The following is a 13,773-nucleotide window of genomic DNA, read 5'->3' as shown; positions in this document are numbered from 1 at the left end:
CTCAGCAAAGAAAGAGAGGCACTTTAGAATTTGACTTCTTACCTAGTTTACCCAACACAGCATAAATTTTTGCTCTGATATTCTCAGCAACATCCATAACTGCAACAGTTGGGCAGTTAGCAGGCAGTGGTATGATTTTTTGCTCTTCTTGGAAACTAGTAAATAGAGGTTTCTTTGTATCTAATCATTGGATATCATAAAAATATAGAGAGGACAGATAAAAATTGTAGTAAATTAACAATTTTAAGATTTTAGTTTAGACATCATAAAATATACAAAAATATTGTAACAGCATACAGTACTGCCTGATACATGATTTCTCTTTTAAAAACATAAGTAATTAGCAATTTTTCCCCATTCTGTTGGAAAATTTTAATTTTTTTACTATTTATGTAAAGTATAAAAATTTCACAAAATTACCTTTTTAGAAGTGAAACTTTCACATAAAAAACTTTTCTAATTTTGAGATCCAGAAACTGAACATGTCAGTTTAACAATGATTTAATCTCCTGTTTGCTTTTGGTTTCTATATGTTATCGTATAAATATAAAAACTATTTTATGATGTTATGGGTTAGAAGTTAGAATACAATAAAAATGGATTGAAGAGAGAAATTACCAGGAGTTAAAGGGGAAGTATTTTCACTTAAAAATAAACAATACTAACATATGAAATTGTAATAAGAATCATAAGAGGTTTAGAAAATGTAATATAGCACTATAGAATAGATAAATGAAATATAAATTCTGGTACTATAAACTTCATTAATTTAGAGTCTAGTCATTTAAATTTATGACCATCAGTTTATTTTTATTTAGAAAAGTTTCCTCCTTTACATAAAAAGTAAACTATAAATGAGAATCAACAGAAATGTACAAAATATTATAAAAATTGTTCTTAAGCACTCTACTTATATCTCAAATTTTATTGGTAAATGAAATATTACTGAATATGCTTACAAAAGCAGATAACCCAAAGAAAGTTCTTTAGGAAGTCCTGTTAAGTTTTTTTTTTCAAGTTAAAGAATACAATCAAATACCATTTCCTGAAAATATTCTATAAAAATATGAACCTGCTACTAATTTACTCAGTTTTCTTTCAATCATTCATAATTTATGATAGCAACTTCTGCAGACCCCTGTGAAAAGAACTTCAAACAAAGAGGTAGAAGTCCCCATACTTTCCTAATGTCTCTTCTTAAAAATACGGATCTAATTATTTCTACAAACAGTTACAAATACACTTACCAACAATCTTCCCATATTTATCACGTTTTACTCCTAGTTCTTTTTCTTCCTTTCTCCACAATTTAATTAAAAGACTAGCAGCTGTCTGGTCCTTCTTCCCTCGCCAAGCATTGACATGAGCCGCAGTTTTGGGATTATCACAAAATTCAACCATTATTCCAAGTATTAGATTGCAGAATTTTTTTTGGTTCAACTTTTGCAAGGAAACAGAAAAAGAAAAATGTTGCAATAAATAAATAAATATTTTTAAATAAAAAAATAAAAATTTTAAGAATTATTGTCTTTAAAAAGAGAAATATTTGTGTTAATCAGTAGGTTTTTTCCTAAATGATTGCCTTATAAAATTAAGACTCTAAGTATGATCTGTGACCATCTCCTGTTAAAATAGATACCATTGTAATGAGTTCATTTTCAAACAATAGGGACTTTTAAAAAATAGAAATAAAAAGATTGAATATAATTCTGATGAAGTCATAAACACATCATGAACCAAAATGTCATTGATTTAGCTGAATAGGAAAAAGAAATATTGAAATTAAGTGGAGCAAGGTCATTTGTGCTATACACAGACTGCAATTATAGGATCTTTACAATTTACCTGGTTTATTAAAGTTTAAGACATCCTCGCTGTAACCTCATTGTTATTAAGAGACTAACTGATGGTAACTCTAAGTGGCAGTCACATGTGAAAATAAATCAAAATGAAGTATAATTTTGTAGTTTGAAACTCAGCAACCATTAAAGAGTATATCAGCACTTAAGAAAAATTATCTTATTAAGCATATTTCCTGTTTTTCTACAAATAGTTTTCAGCAAACTAAAATTTAGGTATCAGTTCAGTTCAGTTCAGTCGCTCAGTCATGTCCGACTCTTTACGACCCCACAAATCACAGCACGCCAGGCCTCCCTGTCCATCACAAACTCCCGGAGTTTACTCAAATACATGTCCATTGAGTCGGTGATGCCATCCAACCATCTCATCCTCTGTCGTCCCCTTCTCCTCCTGCCCCTAATCCCTCCCAGCATCAGGGTCTTTTCCAGTGAGTCGACTCTTCGCATGAGGTGGCCAAAGTATTGGAGTTTCAGCTTCAGCATTAGTCCTTCCAATGAACACCCAGGACTGATCTGCTTTAGGATGGACTGGTTGGATCTCCTTGCAGTCCAAGGGACTCTCAAGAGTCTTCTCCAACATCACAATTCAAAAGCATCAATTCTTCGGCGCTCAGCTTTCTTCACCGTCCAACTCTCACATCTATACATGACCATTGGAAGAACCATAGCCTTGACTAGACGGACTTTTGTTGGCAAAGTAATGTCTTTGCTTTTTAATATGCTATCTAGGTTGGTCATAGCTTTCCTTCCAAGGAGTAAGCGTCTTTTAATTTCATGACTGCAATCACCATCTGCAGTGATTTTGGAGCCCCCCAAAATAAAGTCTGACACTGTTTCCACTGTTTCCCCATCTATTTCCCATGAAGTGATGAGACCAGATGCTATGATCTTAGTTTTCTGAATGTTGAGCTAAGCCAATTTTTTCACTCTCCTCTTTCACTTTCATCAAGAGGCTTTTTTGTTCCTCTTCACTTTCTGCCATAAGGGTGGTGTCATCTGCATATCTGAGATTATTGATATTTCTCCCAGCAATCTTGATTCCAGCTTGTGAGAAGTCCAAATAGAGCAAAGGTGTCCACACAGTCATGGCTTCATTTTTGGTTGAGAAACTCTTACAGTGTACTGATAATACAATATGGCAAAAGAAACATGTAACCTGTTGTCTGAATTATAAACATTATCAGTTTCCTGTTTGATTAAATTATGGAAAATATTACCTGCTTTAGAGAGTTATTATAACTTAAATGGGGTTTCCCTGGTGGTTCAGCAGTGAAGAGTCCTCCTGCAGTGCAGGAGCTACAGGAGACGGGTTCAGTCACTGGGTTGGGAAGATCCTCTGGAGGAGGGCATGGTAACCCACTCCAGTATTCTTGCCTGGAGAATCACATGGACAAGAGTAGACGGGAGGGCTACAGCCCACAGGGTCGCAGAGAGTCAGACACAATTGAAGCAACTTAGCACACACGCACGCCTGAGTTATATGAGGCTGCTCAGACAGTAAAGAATCTGCCTGCAATGCAGGAGACCTGGGTTCAGTCTTTGTGTTGGAAAGATCCCCTGGAGAAGGGCATGGCAACCCATTCCAGTATTCTTGCCTGGAGAATTTCATGGACTGAGAAGCCTGGCGGACTACAGTCCATAGGGTTGCAAAGAGTCAGACTTGACTGAGTGACTAACAAACACACACACTGTCACATGGTAAATTCTCAGTAATATTTGACCTTTATGAGCAATTATTATTACACACTGAATAAATATTTTAACAGATTGTATTAAGCACAATCCTCAATCAAGTGAGTTTTTTATTCCTCTACTTCACTTTGGGAATCCCTGATGGCTCAGCAGTAAAGAATCTACTTGCAATGTAGGAGACATGGGTTCGATCCCTGGATTGGGAAGATTCTCTGGAGAAGAAAATAGTAACCCACACCAGTAATCTTGCCTGGGAAATCTCATGGACAGAGGAGGCTGGTGGGCTACAGTCCATGGAGTCACAAGAGTCAGATATGACTTAACAACTAAAACTACTGCCACATACTTCACTTTTAGGAGGGAAGCAAATGTCAATGGTTGAAGTTTATATAGAAACTTCATTAAAGATTATTTTTAATTTATAATTAGCTTGGTTGGTTTAATCCACATTAAGGACAATCTAATAATTACATTCAAGAAAACACAGCAAAACTATGTCAGGAACTATTCAAACCACTGCATGTATATGTATATACACATGTGCATAATTACTCATACAATCCTAGCAACAGTGCATGAGGTAGATAATACTGTTATCTCTATTTTATAGATGAAAAATTGGTGACAGAGATGTTAAATAATTTGCCAAAGTTACACAGCTAACAACTCCCAGAGGCCTCAATTAGACTGATTCCAGTTTGTGCTCACAATCACTGTGCTATATGGCTTCTCCTACCAGTCTTCATGTCTTTCCATCCAGAAACCCTAATGGTGAAGGAGAATGAATACAAGTAAGAAATGTCTTTTAAGTCTTCTATATAATGTTAAAATAAAATTTAATTACTTTATATATATATATATATGTGCATAATATCATTCCTCACTTCCAAATATTAAGTAGAAGCCACATTCCAGGAAGATATGCCAAATTAATTCTGTAGCTTTGAGAATTCCCTGACACTAACCATGTGTTTCTAGATATACTCTAGTCAGAGAAACATGGTGAGATATATGTCATTTAGGACTGCCTAAGTAGAGCTATGCATACATCCTCTATTATGCTCAGTTTTCTGAACTTTCAAAGGGCTTCTGCTTATGACTCATTCAAGGTGGATTATTTTTATTTTTATAATTATTATTTACTTATTTTTAGTTTGTAGTGTTTTATATCTAATGAGCTTGCTATGATCTCTAGTGTCAGCTAATTTTTTTTTTCAGAGAGATGTGTGTGCTGTGTGCTTGCTCTCATCTCTAGTGTCAACTAATTTTCTTTCAGAGAGCTGAAAGGACACAAATAACTTTAGTATCTTTGCTAAGTTAAAGTAGGTTCGTTATTCTGTTAATAATATCAAGAATGGTGGCAATCACAGGCAGTGACATACCTAGAACTCTGCATGAGAATATCTCTCAGAGTTTTACTGAAACAAAAGTATATCTTTTCTTTTATATCATCTTAACTATGGACCCACTTAAAACTGAGGCTAGGAGGGGATTACTGTAAGGATAAATGAGTCTTTGCCATTCTTCTCATCTGCCTTTCTGGATCATTCTATGACACACTAGAGTCTTCACATTACCTACAAATCATACAGTTGTTTTTTTTCTTAATGTTGATCTTTCCTTGTTTGTAAAGCTAGAGGTTATTAGTAAATGATTATTGATTTTGAAGTAGTCTAGCTGTTTCTTTAATTTTGTGGGGAAAAATCCACATAAAACAAATTCCCTGCTGTCATGTGTTTGGGAACATTCATCTAAGTAAACCAATTTCTTCACTGAAGGAATTTTCAGACTCTTTATTATGCTAATGCACATTATGGAACTCCAGGAGGGATTTTTGTTTAAAACAAACATTTAAACACTATTTGGGGGCACACTTAATCACAGGGTAGTGTTTTGTGATACTCAGTTTGGAAAGAGCTAATAAAGACATATTTAATTTTTGTTAAACAGTTATTATACTTACTGCTAATAAATCTAAAAGGAGAAAAATGCCTTCTTTTTCAAGAAAGTAATCCTCTGAGGGGTAACATCCCAAAATGCAGCACCTTAAATAAAAAGGAAGGTAATAACTTAACAAGGCTTTATTGTTAAATTCAATTTGTGAGTTTATTTCTATCAAAAATATCTTTTCAAAGAATATTTTTCTTCATTCTCTCAAATCAGTTTATTTCTTTGCTTAAAAACTGAAATTTGAAGAGACTTTTCCAGTGTAGTTTAATTTCAACTATTTAAAAACTAATCTCAATTGTTTTTCATTACTGCCTATTTTCTGTGATGCAATATTCTCCTTTGTTTTCCCAATATTAATTATTCCTAAAGGTCTCCTCTGGTTGCTCTATTAGCTATTTCTTCAAGCTTTATTCATTTACTGTCTTTTACAGTGCTGGCATACCTGAAATACTTGCTTTATTTATTGTTTTTAATTACATCTTATCTTGGCATGAGATTATTTGCTGAAGTGCCTGCAGCACAGGTCTAAACCTGTGCAGCTCACATGGAGTGAGGGACTGAAGTTGTTGCCAGGGCTCCTTTCACTGTCTTCCTGGGTTGCAATAGACATGGGCTGAACAAGCCACTGCTGGTGGTAGTGGTAAATTGAGCCCAATCTCCCTCTAGTCTTCACAGGAATGGCAAGCCTGCTGGGGTCAATCTAAATCTCTTTTCTCTTTAACATGGTATTTATTTATTTATCTATGATTCAACAATAATACGATAATTATTTAACATGGCTCCCTCTTGGAAAAAAAAAGAGAGACCTGTTTCTGCTGGCTGTTTGCGATGGTGGTTGTGTGTGGTGGTGGTTGTGAGGGTTGGTACATAAAGGCCATCAGCTTGGCCTCTTTCACTCATGTGCTTTCAAGTTTTACCACCTATGGGTATGAATCACACTTATTTTGTTCCCACTTTTGAGGCAGTAACTCTCTCATGCCGATCATGGCGTCTTTTGACTCTTTAATTCATAGCATTATTGTAATAATACAACAGAAAAAAAAATAGAACATCCTTCTCTGTTCAGAAATTAAATAATATACTTCTAAATTTTCCAAAGATTGAAAAGAAAATCACAATGAAAACTGGAAAACAGTTTGAATTTAATGATAAGAGAATATGGAAACTCGTTGGCTTTACAGGTGAATTTACAGCCTTAGATGGATATTTTAGAGCAGAAGAATAGTTGAAAAATCTATGATCCTAGCATCTATCTCAAGAAATAGAAAAGATAAAATTGAATGAAAAAAAATTCCACAAAATTAATTAAATAGAAAAACAAAATAATATAGAAACAATGATGCACACAAATTGATTCTTTAAAAATACTAATAATATCAATATTGATCAACCCTGGTGAAACCCATCAAGAAAAAAGAGAGAAGGCAGAAATGACTAATACCAAGAAAGGAAAAGAAGGCATCACTTTATATCCTGCAGACATTAGAAATACTAAGAGGATATTATAAACACTCACATAGCAGGAAATAACAAACATTTAGACAAAATAACTAAGTCCCTATAAAAAGACATCAGAACCTATGCATGAGTAGAAAATCTTAACAGATATATACACATTAAAGAAATGAAACCTATACTTTAGAATCTTTCTACAAAGAAAACTCCAGGCACAGACAACTTAATTGGTGAATTCCATGAATTACTTAAGAAAGACATAAAAACAATCTTATGCAAACTCTTTCTAGAGAAAATAAAATGAAGGAATACTTCCAAACTTGTTTTCTGAGGTCAAACTAGATTCCAAAACCATTCAGGGAATATTAATAAAAAAGAAATATTAAACTTAACATTAACATGATATTCTTTCCCCCAAATCTAAAAATATTTGCTAATTGAATCTAGCAACATAAAAAAAAAAAAAAGAAATAATACACCATAACCAGGTCAGGCTTATTCAAGAAATACAATGTGATGATTCATGTAAACAGAATGAAGGAGAAATATGATATCTCAATAGAACTAAAAGTGTGTGATAATATTTAAAGTCCTTTCATGATGCAAAGGAATAGATGAGAACTTCTCCCATTTAAGTTTCTAAGAAAAGGAAAAAGATCTGACGGCTTTTATTACCAATTAAACACTGAACTTTGTTGTTACTGTTGTTCAGTCTCTAAGTTGTGTCCAACTCTGCGTCCCCAAGAACTACAGCACACCAGGCTTCTCTGTCCTTTATTATCTCCCAGTTTGCTGAAACTCATGTCCAACTTATTTATTACTAATCTATTATACAAAGGTATTTGAAGTTGTGCTCTAGTAAAATACAAAGATAAAGCCATTTATCTTTATCTTAGTATAATTATGAGATATCAAATAAAAAAGGGATAAAACATCAAATCATTTTCCGCAGTAACCACTGAATCCCAATGTATTGGCATATAGCAAGAATGGTACTCAATATTCACGTCTGAACTTTTTACTATGCTTAATACAGCACTTTGGTCAATAAGACTTTGCTGTTGAAACTAAAGATCAGGTTGCCATGTTATCACTATATCCTTCTCTTCTCTGTAGTAAAAAAGAAACCAGATAGTTGATTAGCCCATTGCCCATGTTTATCTGGAAGAGAGTTGAGTATTCCAACTGTATAAAATGAGAGAATTTCCAGGGGGTAAATCTAGTTACTTTATCCTATGGAAAGTAAAATTCATCCGAGTTTCCCTACCACCCCCATGTTTACTGCATTATAATTAGAATTTTTAATCTGTATATAGTTTCTGTATATAATTTGGTGAGTTTGGACATATGCAAATACTTGTGTTGCTATCACCACAATCCAGGTAATAAAAACATTCATCACCTATTAAAAAGTTTCCTTATATCCCTTTGTGAGTTTTTGTTGGTGGTGTTTTTTGGTGGGGCGGGAATAAGACCATTGAATATATGAGATCTACTCACTTAACAAATGTTTAAGTACACAACATCTTACCTTAACTGTAGCCACTATATTCTAGAGTAGATCTATGAGCAATGTGTTGTACTGCAGATCTGATCTCTGGAACTTACTAATTTTGTATGACTGTAACTTTATATCCATTGAACAACATATCATGCCTCCCTCACTTCATCATTCTATATACTCCATCATACTACATACTATTATCTACTTTTACACTTTTGCCTATTTTAGATGCTGTTTTTAAGAGAAATTATGTATGAGATATCCTTCTGTGAATGACATTTCACTTAGCATAATGTATTCAATGTTGTTGCAAATGGTAGGATTTCCTTCTTTTTTAAAGCTGAGTAATATTCCACTGCAGGTACATAACATATTTTCTTCATTCATCTGATGGACATTTGAATAATTATTCACAGTGAACAACGCAGCATAGAACACAGGATGAAGCTATTTCTTCAAGATACTGATTTCAATACTTTTGGATATATTCCCAGAAGTGAGATTACTGGATCATATGGCAGTTCTATTTTTCATTTTTTGAGGAACCTCCATATCGCTTGCCATAGTGATTGTACCACTAAGTCTTTCACCCCTTGTTTATGTTTATTTCTAAGAACTTTATTCTTAGAAATTACAAATGTGATTATAATTTCCCTTTATTGTACAGTTCATTACTGGTATATAGAAATGCAGTTGTTTTGTATGTTAATTTTGTATCCTGCAACTTTAATGAATTCATTTATTAGTTCTAACCGTCTTTTGGTGGAGTCTTTAGTGTTTTCTACATATTAAGATCAATGTAATCTGCAAACAGATGCAAACTGTACCCTTTTTTTCTGATTTGGATGCTTTTTTTCTTTTTCTTGCCTAACTGCTCCAAGTAGAACTTACGGTACTATGTTGAGTAAAAGTAAGAGTGGGCCTGCTTGCCTCGTACTGATCTTAGAGAAAAAGTTTTTGGCTTTTCACCATTCAGTGTGATATTAGTTGTGGCCTTTTCATATAGCTTTTATTGTGTTGAGGTAAATTCTTTCTATACCTAATTTACTAAGAGTTTTTAATCATCAAAGGGTGTTGAATTTTGTCAAATGCCTTTTCTGCATACATTGAGATAATTGTGTGATTTTTGTCCTTCATTCCATTAATGTGGTGTATCACATTGACTAATATGGATATATTGAACTATTTTTGTTTTCCAGGGATAAGTCCCACTTGGTCATGTTGTATAATCCTTTTAATATGCTGTTGGATTCAGTCCAATATTTTCCAGAGCATTTTTGCTTCCATGGTCATCAGGGATTTTGGTCTGTAGTTCTTTCTTTGGCCACAGTGGTTGACTTGCAGGATATTAGTTTCACCACCAGGGACTAGAACCCAGGTTCATGACAGTGAGAGCACCAAGTCCTAACCCCTGGATGCCAGGGATCTCCCGGTTCTCTCTTTTTTTTATGATGTCTTTGTCTGGTTGCGCTATTACATTGATGCTGGCCTCATAAAATGAGTTTTGAAATGTTCTCTATTCTACTATCTGTTGGAAGAGTTTAAAAGGGACTAGTATTAATTCTTTAAATTTTTGATAAAAATGCAAAGCTCTCCAGACCTGGACTTTTTTGGTTGGGAGGTTTTTAATTATGGATTCAATCTCTTTATTGTTATTGATCTGTGCAGGGTTTCTGTTTCTTCTTGATTCAGTCTTGGTAGATTGTATATTTCTATTAATAGTTTAGGTATGTTGTGTTTTCATTTTAGTTTGCCCTGATAAATCTTCTGGTTTCCTTTTTGTTTTTGTCTTCGACCCAATGGTTATACTAAAGTGTGTTGTTTGATTTCCATGCTTTTGTGAATTTTTCTGGTTTCCTTTTGTTATTGCTAGTTGAACTCAGTTGTAGTCAGAAAAGAATGATTTCCATTTTCTTAAATTTGTCTAGGCTTGTTTTGTGACCTTGTACATGACTTGCCCTAGAGAATGCACCACATGTGCTTGTAAAACAAACAAACAAAAATCTCCATGTCTCTTCTCAAAACTACTCTAAATACTTCACTTACGGCCACCAAATGTGTAGATTTTTTCTATACCAAACAATTCTTCAATTTGCAGTGGACATCAACTGGGTATCCTCCAATTCAATTCAATTCTGAAACTACTACCTAGAGTTAGCATCCAGTCTCACAGGTTAAGAGCTCAGTCCCACAAGATTATGCTGCTTTCCTCCCCCCAAAATTAGATTCTAGTCCAGGTCGTCACCTGTGCTTCTGACCAACCAGATGTAGAGTAGCTCACAGAACTCAGGAAATAGCTTACTTACTAGATTACTAGGTTACTGTAAAATAATATAACTTGGGAACAGTCTGATGGAAGAGATCAACAAGACAAAGTATATAGGGAAAGGGCCTGGAGCTTCCATGCCCCTCTCAGCAACTCCATGTGTTCATTGACCTGGAAGTTCCTCAATCTCATAGTTTAGGATTTTTATGGAGGCTTCATTGTGTAGGTGTAACTGATGAAATCAGTGGCCATTGGTGATTAAACTCAATTTTCAGTCTCTCTCCCCTTCCTGGAGGTTGAGGGTGGAGCTGATAGTTACAATCTTTAAGTAACTATATAGTTAGTTCCTTGGCAACTAGGCTCCCATCCTGTGTTTATTTAGGGGCTTTCCAAATATCACCTTAGTACCATAAATTCAGATGTAGTTGAAAGTGGCTTGTTATGAATAAAGAAAGATACTACTTTCATCTTTATTACTCTGAAAGTATTATAGGAAGTAAAAATAAAAGCCCAAATATTGTAACAAAAGATGTTCCCATTGCTCTTATTAAGAAATTACAAGGGTTTGGGGACTTCTGTACTAGAAATGTACCAAATATAAATTTTAAATTATAAATCACAATATTACAGTGATTTTAAAAATGTGTTTTCTGCTATTATTGGTAGAATGATCTACATACATCTATTAGGTCTCTAGTCATGAGGGGTTTTTTTTTTTTTTTTTTCTTAAACAAATGTGTGTGGTGTGACTCTCATGAATTCCACCCAAATAGAACAAAAGAAATGTATTAAGTGTTAATGATATATGAAACTCAAGTAATTTCCCCCAAGACAAAATTTCATAAATTGATGTTAAAAAAAAGCAGTTTATTTATTATTTGCCCTTTGGAATGCTAAACTTTTTGGGAAATAATATTGACTAGGAAATACCTAATCAATTGGTTTTCAACTCTTTAAGATAAGATGAATGATGAATTCAAGAGTCTTCATATCCTTCAAAAGGATATGAAGAATACTATATGAGAAACAGTAGATGCTTGTGTTTTCCCAGGCCAGGCCAAAATGGAAAGCATTCACATCACAAATATAAGGATCTAAGTTTAGATACAAGAATGGTTTTTATATTTGAGTGATGGACAAGACTACTTTCTAAGGTATACTTGTAAGTGTCATTTTTGGACTATTGAAAAGAAAAAGGCTTGTCTTTCTTCTGCAGTTTTAAGGGAAGAAAATGGATACATAGCTGGAGAAGTAATTTTCTTTTACTGTGGGTACAGCCATACTCACCAAATGCTGTCCAATGTACTATAAAGAAGTATATTATAGCCTAATCCACTCTGTAACTTCTTGGGGTCTGTTTTCATTACATGAAGAATTATATCCACTCCTCCAGTTCCAAACATTTCCTAAGAGATTTATTTACAATTATTTCTTGAAATAAACAAATAATCATTTTCTTTCCCATTTCATCCTGTCCCATAAAACTTTTCAACTAGGAAAATACAACATTGTTAAGAAAATAGTGTATATGTGCATGGTCAGTTGCTCAGTCATGAACAACTCTTTGTGACCCTATGGACTGTAGCCCACAAGAGTCCTCTGTTCATGGGATTATCTCAACAGGGAAAATAGTACAGTAATACAGTTTTGTTTTGTTTTCAAATTTTTACTCACTATTCTCAGGAACTTAAGGCAAATTATTGTAAAGTTGATTATTTTTTAAGAGAGGATACCAATCAATATGCCAACTTAATGCCCATTTATATTTTTCCTTTTTCTCTTTCTTTACAAAAAAAAAAAAAACCCATAAGAATTGTCCCATGGTTTTTTTTTTCACACTGTAGTGAATGTAGTCTAACATAATGTCAGATAAATACCAGATAGCAACAACTAATTTAAGGGGTTAAAATTCTATTATGGAAGATTTTCTAATGTTTCCAAGATAGAAATAATCAATAGCAGTTAAAACTTTTAATAATTTATATAAAGTTATTACCAGTTAATATTAGTCCCATACTAAGTACCTTTCTTATAGTCCTGTTATTCTATTGTGGGTCCCAGTAAGCAAGACTATGAGTATTTTCCAGAAGAACATAGGCACAAGATGATAGAATATAAGAAGTTTCACCAAAGCTTGGAGCTAAGTATGTATTTACTATTCTTTTTGCTTCTCCCTCAAATCACTGTATTGAAGCCTTCATAATGTTTAATTTTTATCTTTCCAAATCTGCATTATTATGTAAGTTATTAATCTCTGAGACTCAGAGTTTTCTAAGGCATTAAAAAGATCAAAAGGAATTAAACTCTTTTTTAACTTTTAGTTTTAGGTATGAACCCAGTTTAAACACAAAATAGCATTTATAATGGTACAGCCACTTTGAAGAACTATTTGCCAGTTACTTCAAAACATGACACCTAGCTTATGATTGATCAGTTGCACTCCCAGGTATTTACCAAAGAGAAATGAAAGCATTTTTTTCCCACAAAAAGACTAGTACAGCAACCTTAATTAAAGCTTTAAAGATAGTAGTCCCAAATGGAATCAGCCCAAGCGCTTATCACCAAGGGATAGAGAAACAAATTTTGGTATACAATGAAATACTATTCAGCAATAAAAAGGAATGAATTATTCATATATGCAACAACATGGATATATTTCAGAAACATGGTGCTGGGTGACAAAAACCAGAAATAATAAGGTAGATAATTATGTGATTCTATTCATATAAAGTTAAAGAATAGGCAAAACTAATTTATGAAGATAGAAATCAGAACAGTGGGTTGCCTAGAGGCAAGTAGGGGCATGGCTGCTAAGCAGCGTGGAAGTATTATAGAGAGAAAAAATTCTATATATTAATTAGGATACTGGTTAAATGGATGACGTTTGTCAAAATCGAACTATATACTTAAGATCTATATACTTTATGTAATTATACTCTAATTATAGAAAGAATATTAAATCTTCATAAGATTAAGAAACACCAACATTTATGAACATTTACTAAGAAATAGTTCCTAATGTCATGTGATTGAGAGATCTGAACAAA

General features: G+C 33.6%; 1 protein-coding gene across 7 annotated transcripts in view; it reads right to left on the bottom strand.

The window, feature by feature from the left end:
• The window catches only part of CFAP69 (cilia and flagella associated protein 69), a 58,574-nt gene that overhangs the window by 6,862 nt on the left and 37,939 nt on the right, over positions 1 to 13,773 (bottom strand). For all 7 annotated transcript variants that reach the window (XM_061165542.1, XM_061165544.1, XM_061165545.1 and 4 more), the window contains 4 exons: positions 12,014 to 12,132; positions 5,515 to 5,596; positions 1,248 to 1,440; positions 43 to 180 (listed from right to left, as the gene is read on the bottom strand). In XM_061165542.1, the coding sequence (XP_061021525.1) occupies positions 43 to 180; positions 1,248 to 1,440; positions 5,515 to 5,596; positions 12,014 to 12,132 (532 nt within the window). The remainder of the gene's footprint in view (positions 1 to 42; positions 181 to 1,247; positions 1,441 to 5,514; positions 5,597 to 12,013; positions 12,133 to 13,773) is intronic.

Source organism: Dama dama, chromosome 18 (assembly GCF_033118175.1).
Source record: "Dama dama isolate Ldn47 chromosome 18, ASM3311817v1, whole genome shotgun sequence".
Classification (NCBI taxonomy): Eukaryota; Metazoa; Chordata; class Mammalia; order Artiodactyla; family Cervidae; genus Dama; species Dama dama.
This window is presented reverse-complemented; position numbering and strand designations above follow the sequence as displayed.